Genomic DNA, 26,419 nt, shown 5'->3' on the forward strand with positions numbered 1-26,419 from the left:
TGTGTGTGTGTGTGGTCCAGCAGGGAGGGCGAGCAGGTGTCTCAGAATGGGCTGCCGTCAGACCAGGACTCTCCCCGGGTTAGTTACCGCTCCCCAGCCTACCAAAAGTACAGCAGCAGCTTTCAGAGCCGTCGGCCCGGCGGCGAGAAGGCCGATCGAACCGAACCTTGACCCCACCCCCCCTTCTTTTGACCATGACCCTTAACCTTTCCACAAACACATACAGGGCAAGGACTGATATTCCATGTCTACAGTCCCACCTCCCAACAGTTTTAACGGTTAATCCAGTTATTATAGCCTACACACCAAACCTTTATTCATCCTATTTATCCGTATTGTATTCCTGTTACACCAAACACTGTAATACCATTATATTTCTTTTTTATATATATAATTATTTAATTATTAACGCAATGTGTTCTAAATGGAAATTAGCTTTGCTGATTGCAGTTGCTTTATAATAGCTCTTCTTATCCAGTTACAGTACTTGAGTTTCCTGTAAGTGTTGCTGTACTAAAAGTACAGTGGGTGATTTGTGAGTGACGGCGTATGAGGATAGGGTGTGTTTGTAGTCATGGTAACTTAACTCATTATGCTTCAGCACCTTCGTGTGGCCTATCTAGAACAGATGAGTTTGCGTTGACAGGGCCAACTGAACAAAGCCTTTGTTGATGCTGGCATTCTGCTGGAACTAAGCAGGAAATGGTTAGTGCCTGCGGTCTGGATAGCTGCAGCCAGATACTGCACTGTTAGCTGACGTGGGTTAGCTGGTTAAGTTAGCTGGTTAAATTTGCTTGTTAAGTTAGCTGAATAAGTTAGCTTATTGAGTTAGCTGATTAAGTTAGCTAGTTCAGTTAGTCCAAAACAGAACGAAGAAGTTACAGTTGTATTCTATCACAATGATGCAGTTAGCAAGTTTAAAGACCAAAAAACATTTCAGACTATGTACTTTAAATTCCAGAATCTCTGCTTGGCATTGAGCTTAAGGATTACAGTTAGGTTAGCTAAAATATCACCATTTTGTCTGAAAGTCATAAAAAAGGGAACATTTCTTTACCTCATGATTGATAGTGTGTGAATGTGGAAACGAGTGAATGTTTTATCTAAAGAAACCATCAATCCTGGATCCCCTTCCAAGACACACACACATTATACACACGCACGAGACACACACATTATACACACACATTATACACACACTCGCATATCATTCCCTTCTTCTCCTTCGAGTGCATCTTTATTTCTGTAAACCAGCGCTACTTCCAACACTGTCATCTTTTATCCCTCATTCTCCTTTTCCCCTCTGTCTTTCCCCTCTCTCTCCTCCCCCTCTGTCCCTGTTTTGATCTCTGTTTTCACCCCATCTTCCTCCCCCTCTTAGCTCGACACTCCTTTCATCCTCTCTCCTCCCCTGATATGGTTTCTCCTTGTGTACGTTATCCTATACAAACTCACCATGTGGAACCTGAATAACTGACGGCCCAAACACATCACCTTCTCTGTTGCCTCCTCCAAAGCACCATTAAAGATCCGTCTCCAGATTCTCAACTGATCCCAATCTTTAAATGAATCACAGACGATCAAATCAGACAAATTGAGCGCGTAGATTCTTATGTCAAAATCAGATTTAATAATGAAATTAAGAGCTATGTAGACTAGAGATCTATACCCAGATGTCACTCCATTCCATCTCTCCGTCATTCCTCATACACACACCTATAACATGACGTACCATTACACGAGTGTATGGTACGTTATCATTCCACAACTAGTGTATGATCACACCATTCCACTAGCAGGGGATGGGGGAAATGACGACCTTCATCTCACTTCACCAACCACATCACTTTGTGTGAAGGGTTTGGGGGGTTGGCAGAGTGCAGTTTGATAGAGTATGAGTGTGTGTTGTGTGTGTCTGTCAGTAATGGTGTAAAACGGATTCCTTTCGACCATGGAGTCACAGCTGGTTCACCTCCCTTTCTTAGATCTTCAGCAGCATTCTCCATGTCATCCATGTGTACCATTTGTATTTTCATTTTCCCCCATGGGTCTGTTGCATGTTAGCCAACCTTTCGACCATTCAAGCATCCCTTCCCCCACTAACACACATTTCCCCCCAATAAAGTCCATGCCAGAATCAATCACTCTCATGTATGTGCCAGTTGTGTTGTCCCTGTGTCGTCCACCCTAACCACCTTGGGGCTGTCCAGATGTCCCTTCTTGGTATTGTTATTGTTTTGCATGATGTCATCATTATCAGCATGTTCATATCTACCTTTCAGTCATTATTGTTTTCTTCTCCATACTGGGGTTAAAGGTATCGATATATTTTAACATACAGATTTTGAGTAGGGTTTGTTATGTTGTATACAACTCCAGTTTTATGCAACTGTAGTCATTTATGGATCTAAATGTTCAAATGCTAATAGAATTCAGTCCAGAAGTCAAAAATAAAGCCCATCTCATGGCTGCAATATAAATTGGATTGATAACTTTCCTGTTATGGCAATTAAGATGATACACTGAATCGAAAATTCACCTTCAGCATAAAGGTATTGAGTGATACTAGTTCCCAAGACACATTTCAAAACCGGAACTGGAAACAGTTCTGAGTGCCCAGGATTGTTCCAGCCTATGGCAGGATCTCCTTTAAAGCATCCAGGATTGGTCCAGCACTTGGCAAGCACTCAGTAAAACCATCCACGATTGGTCCAACCTCGAAGAGCTCAGCGCTGGGTAATACGTGACAGATTGGAGTGGGTGTGGTGTGAAAATATCTTTGAATAACCGGCCAATCGCACCCCCCCCCCCCCCCCCCTCTCACTTAATAGAACTCAATATCAATAATGAATTCAAGCAATTTCTGGTTAATTGTTTGTTTAAGCCTCCCTACCCACTTGCTGGCATTCTGTTGGTCTCTTCCTGTTGACGTTGTTGTGTGGTGGAGATGTGCATGTCCTGCCCTCTGACCTGTGCATGTGTGTGAGACGCTCTGTGTTCTCTTGTGTTCTGATCTCACGTCTCGCTCTAATCAGTACAACACAATCACAGCTCAGCCGACGCCTTGCGTCCTTACAGCTGCAACTGTTAAACAGAAAACGATTTTAACACTTTGAGGCTGATGTAAGGGCATTGCTTAGAGTCGTACAGATTGATATTCTTAGGGGTTCCTTCGGTATGTGGGCAAATCATGTCAGGTTAGTGTGAGAAGGTTCTGGTTCAGTGCAGGCTATATGATCATGTCTAGTCTGCATCCCCATGGAGATTCTGTAGGTATTTGAGGGAATGTTGAGTTATTAAAGAATGTTTCTACACAGCCTCTGTTCCTGCTCTGCATGCAGCCTCTCACCTCTGATTTCCTGCTTGTGTGTGTGTGTGTGTGTGTGTGTGTGTGTGTGTGTGTGTGTGTGTGTGTGTGTGTGTGTGTGTGTGTGTGTGTGTGTGTGTGTGTGTGTGTGTGTGTGTGTGTGTGTGTGTGTGTGTGAGGATAAGACACGTGTGTGCCTGTGAGAGACTGTGCATGTTGTCCCCAGCCTCCTATCATCCATTTAACTCGTGTCTCTCTGTCTCAGGATAACGGAGAAGGAAGTGACATAGTTAACGGCGTGGCAGAACCCAGTCCTGGGGGGTCTCCCAGCGCCAGCCGCAAGGGCAAGGCCAGTCAGGCTGCCACGCTGCCCGCCAAGACCCAGGACTCCATCCCCTCGCAGATGGAGGGCTTCCTCCACCGCAAACACGAGTGGGAGGGGCATAACAAGAAGGCCTCCAGCAGGTAGGAACACACACACACAAATGGTAGATAAATGGACCCCATACTTTCTCTTGCTCTTTTGGTCTTGATATGGTTCACCCACTCCATCTTGTCTGCAGGTCCTGGCACAATGTGTACTGTGTGATCAACAGCCATGAGATGGGCTTCTACAAGGACAGCAGGAGTGCCAGTCAGGGCATCCCCTACCACAGCGAGGTGCCCATCAGCCTCAAAGACGCTGTGTGCGAGATTGCCCTTGACTACAAGAAGAAGAAGCACGTGTTCAAGCTCAAGTGAGCCGTGGGCCGGGGCGGGATGGGGCGGAGTCAGGACATGGCTGCTTGTTATCTGCTGGCTGCCTGTTACCTGGTCAATGTCAACTAAACACACTTTTCTCCTTCTGTTTACAGAGTTACTGATGGGAATGAGTATCTCTTCCAAGCCAAAGATGATGTAAGTGCCATGTAAAATGTAGGATGCGTATAGTATATGTGTTGGTTTTTTGCTCTTCATTTTTCTGCAGTTTCACTGTACAGAGCTTGACATGTGTGTGTGTGCGCTTTTCAGGAGGAGATGAACTTGTGGATCCAGGCCATCTCCACTGCCGTCTCCTCTGATAGGTCAGAGGTCACTCCAAGCAGCCATAGCACCCCCGCCGCAAGCCGCGCCCAGACCTTACCCGCCTCTGTTGCCATGGCAGCCGAGTCCAGCCCAGGCAAGCGAGAGAAGGACAAGGAAAAACGCTTCAGCCTTTTCAGCAAAAAGAAGTAGACCGCTCCTCCCTCCCTCCCAATCCCAGCCTCCTCTCAGTGGGTGTGGGGTGGGGTGTTCTCCTGGAGGCTGATCTAGGGTCAGTTTGCTTTCTCCCCTGGGGATTTAGGTTAGGTTTAGGGGGAAAGGCAAAGCTGGTCCTGGTTCAGTGCCCTAAGGAGACACTTTCCCCAAATTCACCCCAATACCCTTTCTCCTCTTCCGCATAAAGTGAGACTCCAGCATGCAAGCTCAGAGCCAAAACTCTACACTCTGTGCCTATCGACCCTCCAGCCCGGCTCAGAGCTCCAATATTGTATGCCGTTTATTTTCCTATTTTGAAGATAAGGAACGGGGGAAAAAAAAAAGAAAAATATAAGAATGAAGGATATAAAAATGCAATGCTTTGGGCCGCTGCCAATGTCAACCATCCAGAAATCACAGGCGTGTAATAAGATACAGGATGAATTTCCCTAACGCTGATTCTTTTGTTTGACTCCTTCTTTCTCTCATCTCTGCTATCATCTTTTAGCTTTTGTCGTTTGTTTCTTTCTGCCAGTTCTCTTTGTTTTTGTAACTGTATACGTAGTTTCTAGGGCCTGTCCTCAGTTTTGTGAGGCTGTCTTTGAGCGATGACTTGCATTCCTCAACGTGTGATCAACCAAGTCTGCGGTGCTTTGAACTGTATAACTTGTGTATTATAACAAACTATTAAAAACCTGTGTTTAATTTCACTATTTACTAATAAGTCCTACAACCATTATAAGCTTCATTTCAATATAATTTCTTTCCTAAAACCTAATATCTACACTCAAAATTTGAATGAAGTCAGGTTCTGTACTTGGGCTCATGATAAGACCAGTAAGAATGTTTGATATCATGAAGAACTTTAACACAAGTTTTATTTCTGTAATTTTCTTAAACAATTTAAACATTATTCTGTCCTTCCTTGGCTTTTAAATTTTGTTATTCCCATGTATTTGAGTTGCATTGTAATGTATGTTTAAGATTTATTTAGTACAAAGTATAAAGATTAGACGTACTATAAACACTTTAAGCATTGTTGTTAAGTGGACAAGTGGAATCTAAAGCATTTACTGGGAAAAGTAATGTTGCAGAAAAATGGTTGCTTGCTCGTTCGCTTCTAGCACTGGCGTTATTCTCTGTTTTGCTACGTTCTCCGGCTATTTGATAAATGAAGTGTGCATTCCTTTGTCACTGTAACAATTGTAATGAAATATTTCTTCATATTGCACAATCAACAATGCCACGATGGGAGTGGGTGGGAAAGCTAGTTTGCCATAGTGGAGGGTGGGGTGGGGGGGGTGTAGGGTATGTTGTTAATATGGACCAAGGTCACTTGATAGTTGGAACTGCACCTGTAGACTTTTACCCTCTCTGTTCAATATGTGCAAAAAGCCATTAAAATGCTTTTAAAATGACTTGCTGAATCGACTGTATGTAATAGCCAGATCTTTAGTTCTAGATTCCCATGCTGAAATTCTATGTAATTCTATGCCAGTTCGCTTGTATGTTATCTCGTGTTAAGAACGAAGTACGGAGAGAGCGCTCGAGGAGAAACATTTTTGCGTTCGCATAACGTTCTATTTATCAAGATGGCAGTAACGTGGGTATGCAATACGTTTTTATGTCACCGGGGGGCGCCAGAGTACATTGGTTTGTCTTCTTCCCATTCACCTGCTTATTATGCTCTTTACAATGACATAAATTAACGGGCAGAGACTTGTGTGCCTTTTTAAGACTTGCGGTTCTTTTTCAGGATTGACTGTCTGACGTTCAATACCAGAGGAACCTGCAGATACACCAAGGTAAAGGCATACATAGTGATAAGGTAAAGGCACATGGGGTTGCTATAGTAAAGGTAGTGTAAGACCCATGAGAGCTCTGGACGGATGGTCTAACAACTGTTGTCATAGATAACGTAAACACAGATCTGAAGTCTGGCTATTAAACTTGTGAGCTGTCAATGGAAGTCATTGTATAGAGGACTCGTTGCATGAGATGAAGAAGATAAGTTAAATTTGGCAAACTGTACTACAGTACTGCAAAATAACTACAAAGATTACGCTTTTGCTCATCCGACTTCAGCACAGACTTGTAGGGGCCCTTAGAGCAGGGCCTTTGGAAAGCCATGGTACACTGCACAAGGTTTTCACATTATATTGCCCTGCGGCTTGCATGGACGCAGGCTACAACATGTTCTACTTGGCATGTAGCCTGTTAATATTCATGTTTTGCATTCGATTATTTCTGGAAAGTCGATTCATGAATACATCAATCAATGTTTAGATTGTACATTGAACATTCATACTTAATTTGAATTACACCCAGTTATGAACTAACAAGTTCCCTACTATTTATCTAAATCTAATGCTGATCGTTACACCCCAATTTCTCTACTGCAACCCACTCTTTCAAGTATTCAGCACCGTGGACAGCGCTGTATAGCCCAATTATACGTTAGTGGACGTTAATGTTTTCCTTGAAAATAAATGACTTCAGTTTTAAGCTACACAAACAGCGTAATGATCACTAATGTTATAAAACATCAATGCCCATAAACCCTTGCAGCTGGCCGTTCAACGTCGGTGGGGGAGCAGGGGTGGCATTCTGTGCGTCGTGCATCATTATACCAGAGGAGGTATTCTGAAAAAAATATTACGCTGAAATACTTGCCGGGAAAGTATCCATTACGTTACTACATTAATATTGATACTCAATGAATAACACAGTGGCAGGACACGGCACTGCTTTTCAACGCCGTTTAGGACAGCGTGATAGGCTATCGAATGCCCTCAGCCCGCAGTGAAATGATGCCGTCGCTAACTGCCCAAAATCCGTACTTTCATCCATCCGTCTGAGATGCAGGAGATGCTGTGGAGTCGCGCGGTGGTCTGGGACCGAATCTGGACGCCCGAAGATTGTTTTCCTCTCCACGGAAGTTAGCACAGAATTTACATTTTTTGGGGCGTCTTGCAAGCGAGTTTTTAGCTTCCGCGAAACAGCTGTAGTTGTCAGGAGCACGGCTGGTTTCTATTCAGAATGATTCGCCGTGAAAATACGTTATTCATTACAGTTCTTCGACTCTCGGATTGAATTCAGATTTGTGAAAGGGATCCCATGCAGTTTGCATATTTCGGCCTATTTGCTACTTATTTATGGGATTTGTTATGTTTGGCTGTGTACTGTAGTTATTGTCTGGAAAACAGAGAAACTATGGCTGATGTTACGCTTGAGGATTAGTGAAAGGATTATATTTCAACAGCAGCCGAATCCTCAACCAGTTGTGTTCTTTTGCTGTCTGTTTATTTGGCGTGTTCCACTTTGTCTCATTTAAAAGTGACCTATTTTAAACGACATTACATGCAATATCGGAGTAATATACCTATAGAAGAGACATTCAATTGTTTAATTGTGAAAACGTACAGTGATCGGAAGGGTTCGATTCAATCATACTGTGTTTGAGTAGGCAGCAGTTTAATCCAAGCAAAACAATTTAGCAAAATTATGAATCGGGTAAGAATCATATCACTTCCGTATTGTTGTTTATTCAAAATGCGATGTGCACATGCTGTTGTAGAAAACTGAATTTTTAGATGTTGTCATATATTTAGCTAATTATTTCACCAGTTTAGCTGTATTCTATTTGTGCAGTGCTAGTGAAACCAGCACACACTCATTCATGCAGTCTGCTGTTGCCCTGTAGTCTGATTCTGGGTGGAGTAATACTCCAAACAAGTTGTCTAATATCATGGCGGATCGGACTGCTCCTCGTTGCCAATTGAGATTAGAATGGATTTACGGGTACAGGGGACATCAATGCAGAAACAACCTGTATTATACTGCTGGCAAAGAAGTGGTGTACTTCGTGGCTGGAGTTGGCGTCGTGTACAACACCAGAGAGCACACGCAGAAGTTTTACTTGGGCCACAACGATGACATTATCAGGTAAGTGTCACCTTGGGGCACGGACGATGAGACTGTTGCTGTTGTAATTTTGCTTTCTCAAAAATCAAAGGTATTCGCACATTATAATATACGCTATAGTCTATACACAACGGTGACATTTAAATAATTCACGGAATATGACAGTGTTCTAAACACTTATGAGCTTTAAAACTAAAAGTGTTATCAGTCTTCAAGCTATTGGTATAACATGCTATGACATCGCATCAATGTCTGTAATTAACCCGTAATTTACATCAGATTCAAATGCAAATCTAAAATAGCCTAATCTCAGTTAGTCGTTGAAACTTCCCAGAGATTTGGCGCATTCTGTTATTTCTCCACCGAATTCGCCCATTCTCTGATTTTTAACATTAACCAGATGAACTTCTGTCTTAAACAAGTAGACTTCCTATTAATAACATGCATTTTAATTTATATATGCTGATTCCAGATATCCAACATTAAGGATAGAAGGTGTGCTGGAGTGTGCCCCACTGTAGAGCTCATTTAGATCATTTTAATGTCCCACGCAGGTCTAACAAAGCACCTATAACCCCGTATCGATGCATACTGTCTACTAAATTCCAGTATATTTTCTAGAGGATGGAGCTGTTTTAATGCCTCTCTCCTGGAGCATCATCACTCCACCTCAATGCCATTTCAGCACCGCGGAGTTGGACAGCTCCTTGTCATGGCAGTCAGCAGACATGCTAATTCTAAACCATGTGGGTGGCTCTTTGAAATAGTTTTTCCTCATGAGCTCAAAAGTCCTTTTCCCGAGGGGTGCCTGGAAGAATAGGCCAAGTAAAAAAAAAGCAAACATTTATTTAGCTCTGTATGGTGCAAACTGGATCTTGTAAAGTGTTGTCGATAAATGGCACACCTTGAGATAAACGCATATTGAAATACCTTATACTGCGTTTTAGGCACAATTGAATGAACAGACTGTAACACTAATCTTGGAAGTGCATTCTTGGGATAATTTAGTGCCAAAAATCAGCACGCATACACACAGTTTCAATTCAACTTTGTATTTCCCCCCCGATGATGGCCTGTGTTTTAGTGATTACCACTGGCACAGAGGCCTGCTTCTGAGTGCATCCTCTGCCTTGTTTTGGCTACAGTGGTTAGGGAGGCCCTGTGGTTTCCTGACCAGTGTGGCTGCTTCGCCATGGCAAACCAAGCTGATGGCCATGGCAACAAGCCAAACGTAAACACACTAATGATAAGCTCTGGTCTGTGTGCTGTCCTCTGTGATGCCAGGGGGGAATTAGTGTCAAGCCAAGGCTACCCACAATCAAGCACCCTCAGATGATGAACAACTGTGCCTTGGCCTTGGTTCAGCAGGCTAACACAGTCTCTTTTTGTGTGGGAAGCCTGAGTTTGAGTTTATAAAAGGAGGTTAGAGAAGTTTGTGGTGTAACAGAGAAGGTGTGATGATCCCATTCTCCTCACAAATGACCTTTCCTGAGATACCAAACAGCTAATGCTTTAGCTCACCTAGCTCACACGGTCATGTGCCACAGATGAGACCTGCGTTGGATGCTAGTTGCCTAGTTACATCGTCCATTTACACACTATTGTTAGGGAAGCCAGTGTGTGAGCAATCCCAATCCATTACCATCTAGTTGAAAGGTTTGTATATATATAATAATAAAAAACATAATAATAATGCTCTCTGGCTGTCTGTGGCTGTCCTACAGTCATCTCTCCTGATTTCACCATTCTCTCCCTTTCAGGGAAAAGCCCTGTAATGCAGCAGTCAGAGTGATAAACTGAGGACGGTGAGATGTCTGGGCTGAAGATGGCCTTTTTAGCCAGGCCCCATGCTGAGGAGCCATTATGATACGTAGTTATGCCTAACAGTAGTCTGTGCTAGCAGGCTTTGTGTCTTGTCTCCTTCAGTTAGGTGTGTGTGTGTGTTTACAACCACCTGGTGTCTAAATGAGTGTGTGTGCGTCTTCACAGTGTGTGTGTGAAAGAGAAAGAGAGAGAGCTCTTTCTCTCTGAGAGAGAAAGAGCGAAAGGCTTGTGTGCAAGCATGCTGATGAGTGTTATTGCCAGAGGAGGGGGATCCTTATAGGAATACCAATGATACTGTCAGTCTTCCGCACAATTCAGGATCACTCACGTGCATGTACACACACACACGCAATCACAGCCCTATAAGGTGATTTCCAATTTCCTATTTTATCTCAATGTAATTATCTCCCCATGTATGGGGGTCTGTTGTCTGTCTGTGCTGTCTCCTCTAATTGAAGTCGAGCTTGAGTCTGCACAGCCCCCCCCCCCCCTCCCGCCCCTTCTTCCCCCAGTGATTGGTTGTGCAGTCTCCAGTCTGCCAAGTCTGTCAATTTATGCTCGAGAGACTCCAGTCATCCCCGCCAGAGGGTTTGGAATTACTGAGACATTGACAGCCCGGACTGTGACTTTCTGTTGCGACTGAGGAAACACAAGCTGGTTGAGCTGTAATTTATTCTTCAGTGTTTTACTTTTGACTCCTGGCTCTGGCTGGCCCGGTCCCTGGCCCGGTTTGTGCCTGCTGGGCTGTTCTTCCTCTCCTGTTCTGGTTCCGCTCTCCATCCTCCCTCTGCTGACCCACTTCCTGTCAGCACAGCAGGGCAGAACCCGACCCGGCTAGATACAGATATATATGTCAATGCCAGAAAACCAGCTAGCCAGGCAGGAACAACCAGGTCAGAACCAAACTGGTGTACAGGTGTGGCAGTCAAACTGAGATTCACGAGTCACTCCCTCTCATTATTCCATCTATCATTTTTTGCCACACACTTGATAGTACTCTGTGAGCCTGGTAGTCTTAAATCACACTCCAAATATGACCACTCGCTAACCAGCTCCACAGATCTCACAACTGAATGTAGGCCAACAGCCAGACCCAGTCAGACCTCCTGGTCACATCTGCCCCGGAGCGCTAGATGCTACTGTCTCCTATCCTATTCTTGACCTTTGCATACATTAAAATAGCCAGACTGACTCTTATATATACGCTTTGTCGAGGAGTGAGACAGCATGAAGTCCCAACGTGTGTGTGTGTGGGGGGGGGGGGGGGGGTAGAGACTCTCAGTGTGGTTTTCGTTAATCAGTGCTAATGACAGGATCAGAGGCTGATGGGCCACTGCTCCCATGATGCACCATTAGCACCAGGCTGGAGTCTAAGCTCCTCACACATCCGTCTACTTCTGAGGAGACTGTGACCTTTACGCCGGCTCCTCTGCCTTCGACAGGCACAGAGAGCCCTGTCGGAGCGGGCTGCAGGAGCCAATGAACCGGAATCAGCAGACACTCTTCTGATATGCTTTCCCCCCCCCCCTCAAGTAAAATAAAAAAGGTGGTCTTTATTCCAGGTATGAAAGTTCTTCTTTTTTTTTTGCTTGTTTGTTCATTTGTTTGTGAGTGTGCATGCCTCGTGTGTATGTGCGTGGATTTGACATTTACATTTAGTCATTTAGCAGACGCTCTTATCCAGAGCGACTTACAGAAAGTACAGGGACAATCCCCTCGAGGCAAGTAGGGTGAAGTGCCTTGCCCAAGGGCACAACGTCATTTGGCACGGCGGGGAATCGATCCGGCAACCTTCTGATTACTAGCCCGACTCCCTCACCGCTCAGCCACCTGACTCCCCATTTTGAAGATACACTGTCCCATTCCAGACATGTGCATCCATATATACTGGTCAATATTAGCACCTTTCCCACTCATATCAATTGAGCAGTCTCAATCTTTTTCTAATTTGTGTGTGCATGTGCGAGAGAGAAGGACAGTAAGACAGCAGTTTGATTTTAATGTTGGTTCCTAACCTTGGATAGGCTAGGCTAGCAGGGCAGTTTAAGGCTACAGTATGTTGTCATTTTGCTACATTGCTAAGTCACTAGCAATATTGCTTGTAGCCAGAATGCTAAGTTCTGTCTGGGTTAGGCCAGTAGCAATGCTAAAGGCTATGGCCTAAGGTGGAAGTCTTGTGTAGTTCAGCTCTCTCCCATCAAGAGAACAGGCAATGCAGAGCTGATGAAGTAGAAGTTTATGTGGTCTTTGGAGATGTTAGACTGCCCAATGTGTACATGCTTGACAGAGGAAGCAGTTGAGAGCTGTTCCAAGCTCTAGGGTGTTAAGGAAACGGAACTTCAGAATTTCTGTATCAGTCTGAAACTTGATAATTCCACAGACTCCTAGAAAAGGCCTTAGACAGTCCTTAATTTGTTGTCCCTAATTAAATTGATGGGATTTCATGAGTTTAGTAAGATTGTTCAGAAGTCATACAGTATGCTAGTATTGTCTGGCTTGATTCAGACGTGAATTACATTATTTTTATTATTTTAAAAACGGACCCAGCTTTACTTTAAAATAACTAACAAATGACTATCATGTAAATGTGCTAGCTCTCGAAACATCAAAAGGAAGCTGTGATAATCCTGCAGGATGCATACTGTATGATACATAATCCCATATTTGAATGTATCTCCTGTACATGAACCCTCACTGGCACGGTGCGGTTCATTAAGATGATGACTAGGACATGAGCTCTTAGTGTCCCACTGTTGCTTTGCCCTTGAGCAATGATTGTTCCCACCTCCTGCTGCTACACACGTGTGCACACGAACACACACACACGCTCACACGTTTCTGTCACACCCACACACACTTGCAAACTGTACACACCAGCTTCCGCGGGCTAACCAGCCTTCTAGAAGGTGTGAAGACATTTAGGAGGATCTGGTTTAAACCTGGTTTGAACATGAGGTATTTCTTCACAGATAATGACATAATACCTCACTTTTCGTGTTCGTTTTTAGATGAATGTTTTCTGTGAGCGCCTGTAAAGATGAGTGATGCTTCATTTTGCTTTCACCCTGTCTGATGTGACAGGATAATAATCTGTCTGTAATTACAGAACTCCAAACGGCATTCAGTAAAATGGCTGGCTGACTGACTTTTGTTCTATTATTCATTGAAGACATTTCACTTTTACTGTTCAGAGGAATTGGGCTCATTACAGATTCATTGACACTATTACATTTCTTGGGATCTTTAGTTTTTTCTTCCGTAGAATGCTTATTGGGCCTGTCCATACTATAAGTGCATCACAGTTGCATTGTATTCCACTATCATAATATGGAAACAACTAACCTGTGTTGTGGTTTTTTAAAGTATAGTCTTAGAGGCTTTCAGAGCAGAATTATCTCTGTATTTTTTGTCTAGTGATTCTCATAAGCCTGAAGGCAAACAACTCCAGGTGGGGCGGAGAGATAGAACTGCAGAATCTACCGAGACCAAAAATAAACAAAGCCACCATTCAATTCATCCAGCCTGTTTATTTCCCTCCCTCCCTCCTTCCTTCCTTCCTTCCTCCATTCCCTCTTTTCTTTCTGCCCTCCAACCCTGTTAAATCATTTATGAATTAGGTTATAGCTGCTTCTCAATGAGAAAACATTCTCTCTATCTCCCTCCCCCCCTCCTCCCTCCCCCCCTCCTCTCTCTCTCTCTCTCTCTCTCTCTCTCTCTCTCTCTCTCTCTCTCTCTGTCTCTCTCTCTCTGTCTCTCTCTCAGTGGAGTCCCTATCTGCTATTTTTAGTTGCAGCATGTGCTGGTTCTGGTACCTGGGCTCCCTGGAATAGATGAGTGGAAGGGAGGAGAGATGGAAGGGAGGAGAGGTGGAAGGGGGGAGAGGTGGAAGGGAGGAGAGGTGGAAGGGAGGAGAGGTGGAAGGGAGGAGAGGTTGAGAGGTGGATGACACTGCTGTTATCTTTTTATTGTAGCAGATGTCGGTTTGTCCTGAGGACACAGTGATGGCCGGGGTCATAGCGACGAGTGACGGAGTGAGGATGGATGGAGGGAAGCAGGGAGGCCAAGAGAGGGATGTCACAGGGATTATCGTAGGAGCATAATACGAGGTGGTCAGAGTCAGACGAGTTTAAAGTCAAACGTAGGCGCTGGTGTGTGTGACCAGTTTGACCTCTGATGTATTTCTGCTGATATTTGAGATGCTTGTGTCTCTCAGAGAGGGCTACAGAGTCATACAGTATATGTGTCAGTGGTGGGAACTAGACACAGTCTCTTTTTACAGCCCCAGTGAGTGACAGGTACATAGGGGATTGTCTGATCTTGAATTCCTTTCTGAGGACTGGAGGAATCCTCTGTCTTCAGGACCAGGCAAAGCCTTTCTATCTCAATCTCAACAAGTGCAGATTTTAAAAAACGAACGGTGGCGTCTGTGAATTAACCAAATCCATCATATCCTTTTTACAGCCCCAGTGAGTGATATGACCAGTGCAGTAATGGATTGGCCTCATTTACGCTCTATACATCACAGACCCCCAGGCTGGGTGGTTAGACGTGATGGAAAAAATCCTTTTAGTGGAGGAGAAGGAAGGGTTCTGTAGAGATGTGTCTATGCTTTTACAGAGGGAATAAATATGCAGTATTTTCCCTCTGAGATGCCTCTCGGGGCTCCTAGTGCCCTTTACATATGGGAATGTAGTGTCATTTGGACTTTGTTATCCAAACATATTACATTACAACTGGTGCCCTCTATATTTGAATATGATGACATTTGGATTTCATTATCTCATCATGCTACATCTCACATAATCTACAGCTACTAGATTGCACATGCGTTAAACATTCTACATCTCAAATAATCTAAACATACAACTCCACATTTTACATAATCTAAATACACTGCGTCTCACACTCTCAACTTGCTTTTTCACGTAATCCAAATAGATCACGCGTGTGTGTGTGACCAGTTTGACCTCTGATGTATTTCTGCTGATATTTGACCTCTGTTTACACGTCCATTCTTAACATGTCTCCCAGTGTCCTTGGGCAGTGCGGTTGTCAGGGCAACCACTCTGTCGGCAGGTTGCGTTGTGTTGGACTAACCCTTCTCAGGAGACCAGAGCCTTCATTGGCTCCTGCTGTTCATGTGAAACACAGAGCAGGCAGACAGGCGGGTGGAACCTCCTCTCTCTCCGTGTCCGTCTCTCTCTCTCTCTCTCTCTCTCTCTCTCTCTCTCCTTGTACGTCTCTCTCCCTGTCCGTCTCTCTCTCTCTCTCTCTCTCTCTCTCTCTCTCTCTCTCTCTCTCTCTCTCTCTCTCTCTCTCTCTCCCTCTCTGTCTCCCTCTCTCTGTCTCCCTCTCTCAGTCTCCCTCTCTCTGTCTCCCTCTCTCTCTCTCTCTCTCTCTCTATCTCTCTCCCTATCTCTGCCTACCTCTCTCTGTCTCCCTCTCTCTCTCTCCCTATCTCTGTCTCTCTCTCTGTCTCCCTCTCTCTGTCTCTCTCTCTCTATCTCTCTCCCTATCTCTGTCTCTGTCTCTCAGTCTCCCTCTCTCTGTCTCTCTCTCTCTCCCTATCTCTGTCTGTCTCTCTCAGTCTCCCTCTCTCTGTCTCTCTCTCAGTCTCCCTCTCTCTGTCTCTCTCTCTCTTAGCCACCAAAATGGAGTTGTCTTTCACTTAACATTAAGACACGCACGACAGGCGTTCAGACCTGGGAGTGAATGAATCCCATGCACTGCTGCAACTGCAGCTTCCACCACGATGATACGGTTGGGAGATGTCTTACAGTAATGTTAGGAAGAAAACCGTGTGTACTGTTTGAATGTGTTTCGTGTGTACTTGTCCATTTTCTGCTGATCCACACAAGCCAACCAATGAAGCGTTCAGTGACACTTATGTAGACTGCTCTGGGTTGCCTTTTCTGTATACACGCACACACACACACAAACACACACACACACACACACAAACACACACACACACTCCTGCATGAATGGAGTGTCTGCTGTGGCCTGTCCTCTCGTGACTCCGCCCTGCTCCCTGGGTACCCTCTGGCCCTGACTGACAGCCAAGCTGCACATCTAAACCCCTTACACAGCAGCACCGCAGGCCTCATGCCAACACCACTCTCTCCCTCTCTCTTTATCTCGGTCTTTCTTTCTCTCGCTCTCTTTCTCTCAAAATCTCTCTATATCTCTATCTGTTTCTGTCTGACTTTCTATATCTGTTTCTCTCTCTGTCCAGCTTTCCATCTCTCGCTCATTCTCCTTTCACTGTCTCTGTTTGTCTGTGTGTGTGTGTGTGTGTGTGTGTCTGTCTGTCTGTGTGTGTGTCTGTGTGTGTGTGTGTGTGTGTCTGTCTGTGTGTGTACTGCCATATTGTGTGAGAAGGGAAACCTCCCAGGAGTGGAGTTGGATTTTCCCTCCGTCTTCCCCACCTTTTCGCTCTCTTCTTCTCTCTTCGTTCTGTTCTCTTTCTCTCTTCTTCTCTCTCCATTCTGTTCTCTCTCTCTCTTCCGCTCTCTCTGTTCTGTTCTCTCTCTCTTTTCTTCTCTCTCCGTTCTGTTTACTCTCTCTCTTCTTCTCTCTCTGTTCTGTTCTCTCTCCGTTCTGGTCTCTCGCTCAGTCCTCCTCTCTCCCGCCGCCCCTCCCCCTGCTCCCGGCGAAGCTCCAAGACCAGATTTACAGCCGGAGACTCATGCAGAAAGAGGCTTTGAGATGAAAGAGACAGACTGGGGCATGAGGAGAGGCAGGTGCTCAGGGGTGGAATGAGAGAAGAAGAAATAAAGGAGAGATTCGGGTAAAGTTTAGTGAAGAGAAGTGTTACGTCAACATATTAGTTATTGACGTTAACGGAGTGTGCACTTGCCAGGATTGCTTTGTAGTTCTCGATGGCTTTGAGGCAGAAGGGATTTTATCCTGATTTATTTACATTAACTCAGTGTAACATCTAAGAAGGGAGCCAATGCAGCCCTGGGGAAGACATGCTTCACATTCAAACATGATATACTGTATCTTGAACAGCCAATAAGGCTTTTGGAAAACTAATCTCTTTTAGTCCAACCAGTCATATTTCCCTTGTGGACAGGGAGTGTATGGCCAAGGTTACAGCACACACACACACACATCCTTCTCCTCCATAGTCCATTGGTGTTGTAATGGTGCCTGACCCTTGGTGGCTTGGAGTCTGACAAACGAATGTGTGCCGCTTGGTCAGACTTCAGTAATGATGCCATTAACACACGCACACACACAAACACCCACGCACGCAAACCTTTAACACGTGCACACAAACACACGCACACAAACATTTACACGTACACATTCACTCAAATACACACAGACACACACACACAGAGTAATGGTGCCATTAAGCAAGTGTATTTATAGCTGACCGGGCCCCTCTTCTAAAGAAGCCTAGTGACCTGCCTGCTCTGCAGCTCTGCAGCACGACTGTTTCTCTTTTCAGCCCAGCCTTAGCGAGAGCGACAAGAGAGGGAGGGAGGAGGGAGAGGAGAGGTAAAGGGCAGATGAGCGAGGAGACTGGGAGAGAAAGTGGTGTAGGAATGGAAAGGGCACACTGGAAGCACGATGTAATACAAATGTATGTCTTTCCGATGTATTTTGGGGCGGGTGATACTGAGTCATGGATGTCATCCTCTTGGTCTGTTTCCTTCTCTCCCGCCTAGCCTGGCTCTCCACCCGGAGAGGTCCCTGGTGGCCACGGGCCAGGTGGGGAAGGAGCCCTACGTGTGCGTGTGGGACACCTTCAGCGTCCAGACCGTCTCCCTGCTGAAGGACGGACACTCTCACGGCGTGGCCTGCCTCGCTTTCAGCGCCGACGGACAGGTGTGTCGCACACGCGCCAACCCACACCACACACACGTGTATGGACGGGTGTGTCACACACACTTGCATGGACAGATGTGTTACGCTCGCCAGCGCATCACTATGCGGGCACACGCTTTTCATATGCCTCCGTCTCCAATCTCTCGTTCCTCCATCCACACACACACACACCCCACGGCAAATTACCCAGATGCCCTCAGGCCAACACAACCCCACCATTGTGGCCAAGCTTGTGTTGGCCTGAGGGCATCTGGGTAATTTGCCGTGGGGTGTGTGTGTGTGTGTGGATGTGTATGGAATGATGTATGGAGCTCATTAATCACTTGCTGGTGTTTACTAGTGGGGCATGCTGGGAATGCCTCTTTCTGACCTTTAGACTGGTGTGCAGAGGAACGAGAGATTGGAGACGGAGAGAAAGAGGAAAGGGGCGGGGCGATGAGGGAGGAAGTGGAAGGGCAGTGGGGCAGGGGGAGAACAGAGACATGAGAGAGAGGGGGCTGGGGAGATGGGGAGAGCGGAGATGCAGAATGCAGTTACAGCAGCCTGTTGGGAACATGCTGGCCTGTTGGAGTCTGACACAGTGCTAACCAAGATATATGGAGGGCACTTAGGCCTGGGGGCAAAATCGACAGACCGAGGGTGGACAGAGAAATAGATGGCATGGCAGGAAAGTATAGGACAAGAGAACGACAGAGGGAAGAGAAGGAGGGAGAAGCAGAGAGGAAGGGAGGTGGCTATTGTCACAGCCTTCAGATGGTGATTTGGAGTTGACAAATGCAGCGTCACCTGAGCGGCTTACCGCGAGTGACGAATGAAGGGAGTCAGCATGGAGAGAGAGAGGCACAGAGAGAGCCAGGGGTGAGAGATGGGTTTGCCTTTTCTTTAAGTAATTGGCTGCCGAGGAGAGACAGAGCCAATACAGAGGCCTGGAGAGGGAGAGGGAGAGGGAGAGGGAAAGGCGGAGGGGGAGGGGGAGAGAGGGAGAGGGAGAGGGAGAGATGGAGAGGGAGTAAAAGACGGATGAGGGAAGCAAAAGAGAGAGGTGGAAGAAGGGAGGAAGGCATCGAGAGAGATGGGGAGGGGTGGGCTCAGTAAAAATGAATGAAATGGTTTGGAGGGAGAGAGGGAAACACCTCCAATCCTTCTTTGCCCTGCCGAGCGAGTCTACAGTGTCTACTGTGTTGTTGCCATGGAGAGGAAGGCAGGGAGGGGCAGCCAACAGGAGGCCCCTGGTCCATCATAAAGTTATTACTGTCTGTTATCATTTCATTACCCTGTTTACAGAGGCATTGTGGGGCTGCTTTCCTGGAAGCTACAGGAAGTCTCCCCAGAACAACACACATTACACAGGTGGCTGTCTGGTCTGGATGCAGTTTTGTTTGAGATTTACTCATGCACACACACCAAGGGTACAGACACACACACACATGCCTATTCATTCAAGCAGATGACCTTCTGCATTCAGCCCTGTGGCCTTTTGTGTTGTTCAGGACAAGAATAGCTGTATTTTTTTCTAAAACCAAAACTGAAACAACCTCTCTGTTTAAATCTAATGTATTATCAATCTAATAATAAGTATTACTGTATGACTTTGTGTCTACATTTTGAGTCTAAATGTTTTCATGGACTTGTTTCTTTATCAGTCTCAAAATTTTATGTAAAAATGTATGTCAAGACTGACCTGCTTCGATGCTAATTTCCCGTAGACTGAGAGAGGGAACGCCTCTCCGTTCAGCAGCTTAGAGTACTACCAGCCCACGCTGCGGGAAGACAGGGTCAGCCTGGTGTATTAGCCATGTTGGACAGCAAATACTCCTCTGCAGCTGTCTTATACAGTAGCAACACTGCCATTCACTCACTGATCATTTCCTCTCTATCTGTCTCCCTCTCTCTCTCTCTCTCTCTCTCTCTCTCTCTCTCTCTCTCTCTCTCTCTCTCTCTCTCTCCCTCTCTCTCCCTCTCTCTCTCACCCTCTTCTCACACTGCATCTTTCTCCCCTCCTGCAGATGAAAACATGATGAAAACCTCTCTCTTTCCCTCTATTTACAATTTGTAAATGAATAGATTTCCTCATCTTCCCCTGCTGATGTGAATAGATGCAGCCTGTGTCAATGTGTTTCTGTGCTGATTAATGAATATTATCCCTTCTCTCTCTCTCTCTCTCTCTCTCTCTCTCTCTCTCTCTCTCTCTCTCTCTCTCTCTCTCTCTCTCTCTCTCTCTCTCTCTCCTTCTCTCTTTTTCTATCTCTGTCTTGCTCTCTCTCTCTCTCTGTTTGCCTCTCTCCTTCCCTCCAGCGCCTCGCTTCTGTGGGGCTGGATGCCAAAAACACAGTGTGTGTTTGGGACTGGAAAAAAGGAAAAATCTTGGCCACAGCAACCGGACATTCAGATAGGGTGGGCGTGCGTCTGGATGTGTTTGTGGTTGTGTGTGTGTTTGTTTAAGTGTCTGTGTGTGTTTGTGTGCACGTGTTGATGGTTTGGCTGTCTTTCAGATCTTCGATATATCCTGGGATCCCTTTCAGCAGCACCGGCTGGTGAGCTGTGGAGTGAAACACATAAAGGTGAGACCCTGAGCTGGAGGAGAGACACTGGCTAGGGAGACCAGCTGCAGCCAGCACTAGATGGAGGACACACATTGAATCCTACACCTACTTCAGTCCTGCTTCAAATGAACACATCCGGGTCAACTAACCAATAAACTTCACAGAAGGCTTTTGGCAGCACCAGACTTGGCTAAAAGTCTAGCAATCCGTTGTTATGGTCTGTAGCCATATGCTTTGCATAAAACGGTTAGAGTAGAGGGCTTAAGTTGACACTGACAGCTCAGTCTAGAAGAGGCTGGCTTGCAGCTCTAGCCGGTCTGGAGAGAGGACGGGAGCCCTGTGAAGAGCAGTTGGGGGACGCCCCTCTCCATTGGGTCTAAAGCAGTAATGTTCTCTGTCATTTAGCTCCTGAGGGGCTGTGTTCTCTACTGACCCCTTGACACACGCACGCACATACATTCATATGTTTTCTTTCAGTTCCTCGTGCGTACACACAAACACACACACACATCTTCCTCTCTCGCTCTCAATCGCATGCTTACACACACGTACTGTGCAATGCACCAACACATACAGTGCACACATTTCTCCTGCTCTTTCTCCCACTGTGTACACAACATACACTCGAATATACAACGTTGAGGTGCTCTTACGCCAAATGCACACGCAACTGTAGGATCGACGCACATACCCTTACACTCTCAAGAATGGCTTTTATTTCACTCTCCTTCTCTTTCTTTCTGTCTCTATTTATGTCACCCTTTCTCTCCATCTTCATCCCTCCCTCGTAGTTCTGGGCTCTGTGTGGAAACTCCTTGACTCCTAAGCGAGGGATATTCGGCAAAACTGGCGACCTTCAGACCATCCTGTGTGTGGCGTCGGCCAAAGATGACATCACGTACTCGGGGGCGCTGAACGGTGACATATACGTGTGGAAGGGGCTCAACCTTGTCCGCACAGTGCAGGCTGCTCACGGGGTGAGTCACATGTGCTGCTTCACCTGAATCCTTGGACTTAAACTCACACTTGAGCTGGGATCTGTTTGAAGTACAGTATACCCTGGTTGGGATACAATATATTGTGTAATGTGTGTGTGTGTGTGTTTAGGCCGGCATCTTCAGTATGTATGCCTGTGAGGAGGGTTTTGCCACAGGGGGTCGTGATGGCTGTATCAGGCTCTGGGACGTGGACTTCAAGCCCATCACCAAGGTGGACCTCCGTGAGGCAGAGCAGGGCTACAAAGGTAGGTCGCTTCCCGACCGTTTGGTCAAGAGTTGAGGGAAGGCTCGACTCTTGAAGATGATGTTATTTACCCAGAATGCTCAGCCAATCGTTGGTACGCTCACTCCAATTTCACACTACCGGCAACACCGAGAGAAGCTTTTAGAGTTCTCAGTGGACTCTCCAGCCATCACTGTTGTTAATTGACAGAGACAGGAGCAGGTGTGAAGTTAGCGATGGGCTAATTGTTAGTGCCTGTGATCTATTAAACATCACAGAGGGGTTTAGCTATGCTAGGCAACGTTAGCGGCTAACATTCCCAGTCTCTCAGTCCTGCGGGTCGCCATGGCAGCATGGGGGCCCTGGGCCGATCAAAACCATGTCACACTCTGCTTGTCTGTCTCACTCCCTGGGGGAGTTCTGGGTAATTAAAGAGGGGGAGGGGGGAGGTAGGAAAGATATATGGGAGGGATGAGGGAATGATAGATTGGTTGAGCAATAGACCGTGTCTAAGCTCACAGGAAAGGGAAAGAGTGTGTGTCGAGATTAAGAATGTGAGTTTTCTTTCCTGACATGCAGGTCGACATGCAAGCTTCAGATGTGTAGTTTGTGGGTGGGGGTGTGTGTGGAGTGCTAACATCACATGGTGTGTGTGTAGGGTGCTAACATCACATAGTGTGTGTGTGGACAGCTAACATCACATGGTGTGCTGGTCTCTTGAGTATTTTCTCTCCAAATTTCTGCCCTCTTAAATAATGAGCTCCTTATTCATCTCCTCTCCTTCTAAAAGGAAGCCCTTTACTTTTTTTCCCCCTCTCCTATGTTCTCCTCTCCTCCTCTCCTCTGTTCTGTGCTGGTAAAAGCTAATGTCCTTCTGTGTGTGTGTAAATATGTGTGTGTTTGACTTTTCATTCGAAGACGGACGATAAAAAAGTTTGGCTGCCTAGAATATATAAGGAAATCCTACAACTATTCTATGAGGCCAATGTTTGAGTAAGGGTAATATATTGTATAGTCTACAGTGTAGACTCTACACTACTGTAAGTGTTTGCATTTCCCCTGTATGCAGAATGGCACACAGTAATTACACTTGACTGGAACACCCCAAGGGGTCACAGCTGAAGTTTGTTCAACAGAGCTAATTGACCCTGGTTCACCTAGTTTTGGTTGCCAGGTATTTATTGTAACTGTGTAATCGTGTATTCACAAATAGCTTGCCTTGTTGGCGGTTGCCAGGTTCTCTGTTGTCTGTTTAGGACGTCTGTTTACTGTTGTCAGCATGCAAGGTTTTGGTTGCTGGGTGTTTCTTTATCAGTTTATTTTTGCTCCAGCGAACAAAAACATTTTGCGTTAATGAGATTACGCCGGGAGAAGATTTTGTGCACTGACAGTTGAAGACTGAAAGGCAACACGTTATTCCTCATTTTCAGAATGGATGTCCTTCAGACGCTCTGTGACTTCTTCCACTCTCTATAGTTGATTCCCATCACACTTACATTTACATTACATGACATTTACATTTAGTCATTTAGCACACGCTCTTATCCAGAGCGACTTACAGTAAGTACAGGGATATTCTCCCCGAGGCAAGTAGGGTGAAGTGCTTTGCCCAAGGTCACAATGTCATTTGGGCACGGGGGTGAATCGAACCAACAACCTTCTGTTTAATAGTGTGACTCCCTCACCGCTCAGCCATCTGATCCCCCCCATCACTTCCACCTCTGTCTCTCTCTCTCGTCAGGTCTGTCCATCCGTAGTGTGTGCTGGCGTGCTGACCGAATCCTGGCCGGCACCCAGGACAGTGAGATCTTCGAAGTGATGGTCCGGGACAGGGACAAGCCCCTGCTCATCATGCAGGGCCACTGTGAGGGGGAACTCTGGGCGTTGGATGTCCACCCCAAGAAGCCCCTGGCAGTGACGGGCAGTGACGACCGTTCCGTCCGGTCAGACAACCTCCAGTTTTTTCCACCAGCTTAATCCAAATCGTACAACCTGTCAGAAGGGCTTCACAAACGCACATCCACTCGCTGTCTCTTCCAGACACACAATCCTTTGCACACCAACTCTCTACACACCATGTCTTAATCCTTCTCCAATCCACCACTTTCCTCCAGAGTTCAGAATGCTACAGCTCTGCTTCCAGAAAGATCTACTATACTAAGTATCACTATAGAGCTGTCAAATGGCAGCCTCAGTACAAATATCTCAGTGTGTGTGTGTGTGTTTGTGTGTATTTGTTTATGTGATAATGAGGTGTCACACCTGCTAACTCTAGGACACCATGACCAATCCCTCCAGAATATACCACCGCTCTTCGTAGGGACACGGCTCTTTATGGGTACAACCAGGGAGCCAATTAGTCTGACACACACACTCACGCACACACTCACACACACACTCACGCACACGCACACACTCACACACACACACACTCACGCACACGCACACACTCACACTCACACACATACATACACAGAGGAAGAGACAGAAGAACACCAGCAGCATGTCAACAACTTAATTCAAACCTTCATCTCGCAGTCTTAACAAGCTCATTATAAACTTTTGTCGTGCTAGCTGTCTGTGATTTTGGTCGGTTCACTGCAGTTTTAACTGCGATTCTTGATAACTTCTGCTAAAGTTATCATGGCTCATTAATCTGTATACGTTACTATAGTCTGCAGTGATTTGCCAGTGCTCTGCCGCTCACTGCTGATTGGTCTGAGCATGCGTCCGTCTGATGCTCCCTAGGTTGTGGAGCCTGGCTGACCACGCCCTGATCGCGCGATGCAACATGGAGGAGGCGGTCCGTAGCGTGTCATTCAACAACGATGGTTCCCAGCTGGCCCTGGGCATGAAGGATGGCTCATTCACTGTGCTTCGAGTCAGGTAGCTACCACACACACACAGACACACACACATATCTAGCCTGTATTCACCCACTTTCTACAGCAAAACCCTCATATTTCTCACACTCATCTTCTGAGAGAGGGCTTCATTTTGTGTTTTGAATGATTTCTATGGAGTGTTTTGTTTAAATGAATACATATATTAGATGTTTTTTGAAGGTTCTCAAAAGTCTCAACACACTTCTTTTTACAAATCTCTGTGAGACCTTGAAGCCTCTGAGCAACTGTGACATAGCAAAATATCAAAGTGCCAAAGTCTCCATTCATCGTGTCTGATAAATCCTAAACAGACAGTGCACAGAGTGAAGCAGTCTGCAGTTACAGCGGCAACAACAGCCTGGCCTCAATTTAACAGCCCCCCACCGAGCAACAGATTTCATCATATTACCGTCTGATTGCAGGCTGCAGTTTAATTTACTATTTCCAAGCCTGAGAGCCTAGGTCCGCCTTGCTTCCATCACGGAAGAGTAAATTGGTCCACTGTGCCGTTAATCAATACGTTTGAACTGACTAATCCTCCAACACAGCACTTTGATGTGGGCTTTCACTCGTATTTGCATGAAGTCTATCAAGACTTCCAGCCTGTGGTAGCAAAGAAGGAGTTTTATGATGAGATTGGATTTAATGCAGCCCTTCGCGAGGGCAATGCTGTGCTGCTGTTGATGTTTCTGCCTGGGAAGCTGGTAGTTGGAGAGAGTGCGACTTTTACGTTTTTGACTTTTTCTCTCTCTGTCTCTCTCTGTCTCTCTCTATCTCTCTCTCTCTCTCTCTCTCTCTCTCTCTCTCTCTCTCTCTCTCTCTCTCTCTCTCTCTCTCTCTCTCTCTGTGTATATCTGTCATAAGTTAACCAGTTTCCTTCCTCCCATTCTCTTCCCCCCCCTTTCTCTGGATATGCCTCTTCAACTGTCTCTCTCTTGCCCGTCCCTTTGTCTTTCCCTCCCTCTCTCTCCCTCCCTCTCTCCCCCTCTCTCTCTCTCTCTCGTAGGGACATGACAGAGGTGGTCCACATCAAGGACAGGAAGGAGGTCATCCACGAGATGAAGTTCTCTCCGGACGGCGCCTACCTGGCGGTGGGCTCTAACGACGGCCTGGTGGATGTGTATGCCGTGGCGCAGCGCTACAAGAAGGTGGGCGAGTGCAACAAGTCGTCCAGTTTCATCACTCATCTGGACTGGTCGGTGGACGGCAAGGTCCTCCAGACCAACGATGGCGCCGGAGAGAGACTGTTCTACCGCATGCCCAGTGAGTCTTAGTCCCTCAGGATGGAGTCCAAAGTATAGTCTTGGGAAAATCAATGATCGGAAATGACAGGATTGGTCAACAGCCGTGTTCAAGAACATGTGCTTTCATCTATCCAGTCATGTTACATCAGAGATAATGTTTGGATCATAGAGAGAACTTCCTATTGATGTTTAGTCTATTGACTGAGTCCATCTCAAAGTCAAACTAAAGATCTAAGGATGTTTTGTCTGGAAGAGGAATATGTGCTGTGCATTCTGGATTGACATAGACGGTTTAGTTAAAACCACTGTCTGCACTTTTTCTATCCTGCTGTTTCAGCATGGTGACCGTGTCTATTTCCACTGTGGGAATGACTCACTTTTTGGTGAGAGAAGGGTCCTGCAGGCCTTACACTG

The 26,419-nt window shown here is 46.0% G+C and overlaps 2 protein-coding genes across 6 annotated transcripts in view; both read left to right on the forward strand.

The window, feature by feature from the left end:
- LOC124474196 (spectrin beta chain, non-erythrocytic 1) overlaps window positions 1–5,401 on the forward strand; it is a 63,381-nt gene extending 57,980 nt beyond the window's left edge. For 2 of the 4 annotated variants that reach the window (XM_047030137.1, XM_047030135.1), the window contains 5 exons: window positions 21–78; window positions 3,573–3,772; window positions 3,871–4,044; window positions 4,162–4,204; window positions 4,319–5,401. In XM_047030137.1, the coding sequence (XP_046886093.1) occupies window positions 21–78; window positions 3,573–3,772; window positions 3,871–4,044; window positions 4,162–4,204; window positions 4,319–4,522 (679 nt within the window). In that variant the 3' untranslated portion in view covers window positions 4,523–5,401. The remainder of the gene's footprint in view (window positions 1–20; window positions 79–3,572; window positions 3,773–3,870; window positions 4,045–4,161; window positions 4,205–4,318) is intronic. The other 2 variants (XM_047030138.1, XM_047030136.1) reach the window with 1 other exon arrangement.
- A 2,506-nt stretch (window positions 5,402–7,907) lies between these two features.
- LOC124474247 (echinoderm microtubule-associated protein-like 6) overlaps window positions 7,908–26,419 on the forward strand; it is a 42,381-nt gene continuing 23,869 nt past the window's right edge. For both annotated transcript variants that reach the window (XM_047030217.1, XM_047030218.1), the window contains exons 1-9: window positions 7,908–8,470; window positions 17,953–18,112; window positions 20,408–20,506; window positions 20,605–20,673; window positions 21,447–21,632; window positions 21,763–21,898; window positions 23,618–23,819; window positions 24,625–24,762; window positions 25,768–26,024. In XM_047030217.1, coding sequence (XP_046886173.1) covers window positions 8,274–8,470; window positions 17,953–18,112; window positions 20,408–20,506; window positions 20,605–20,673; window positions 21,447–21,632; window positions 21,763–21,898; window positions 23,618–23,819; window positions 24,625–24,762; window positions 25,768–26,024 — 1,444 coding nt within the window. In that variant the 5' untranslated portion in view covers window positions 7,908–8,273. The remainder of the gene's footprint in view (window positions 8,471–17,952; window positions 18,113–20,407; window positions 20,507–20,604; window positions 20,674–21,446; window positions 21,633–21,762; window positions 21,899–23,617; window positions 23,820–24,624; window positions 24,763–25,767; window positions 26,025–26,419) is intronic.

This window comes from Hypomesus transpacificus, chromosome 11 (assembly GCF_021917145.1).
Source record: "Hypomesus transpacificus isolate Combined female chromosome 11, fHypTra1, whole genome shotgun sequence".
Lineage (NCBI taxonomy): Eukaryota > Metazoa > Chordata > Actinopteri > Osmeriformes > Osmeridae > Hypomesus > Hypomesus transpacificus.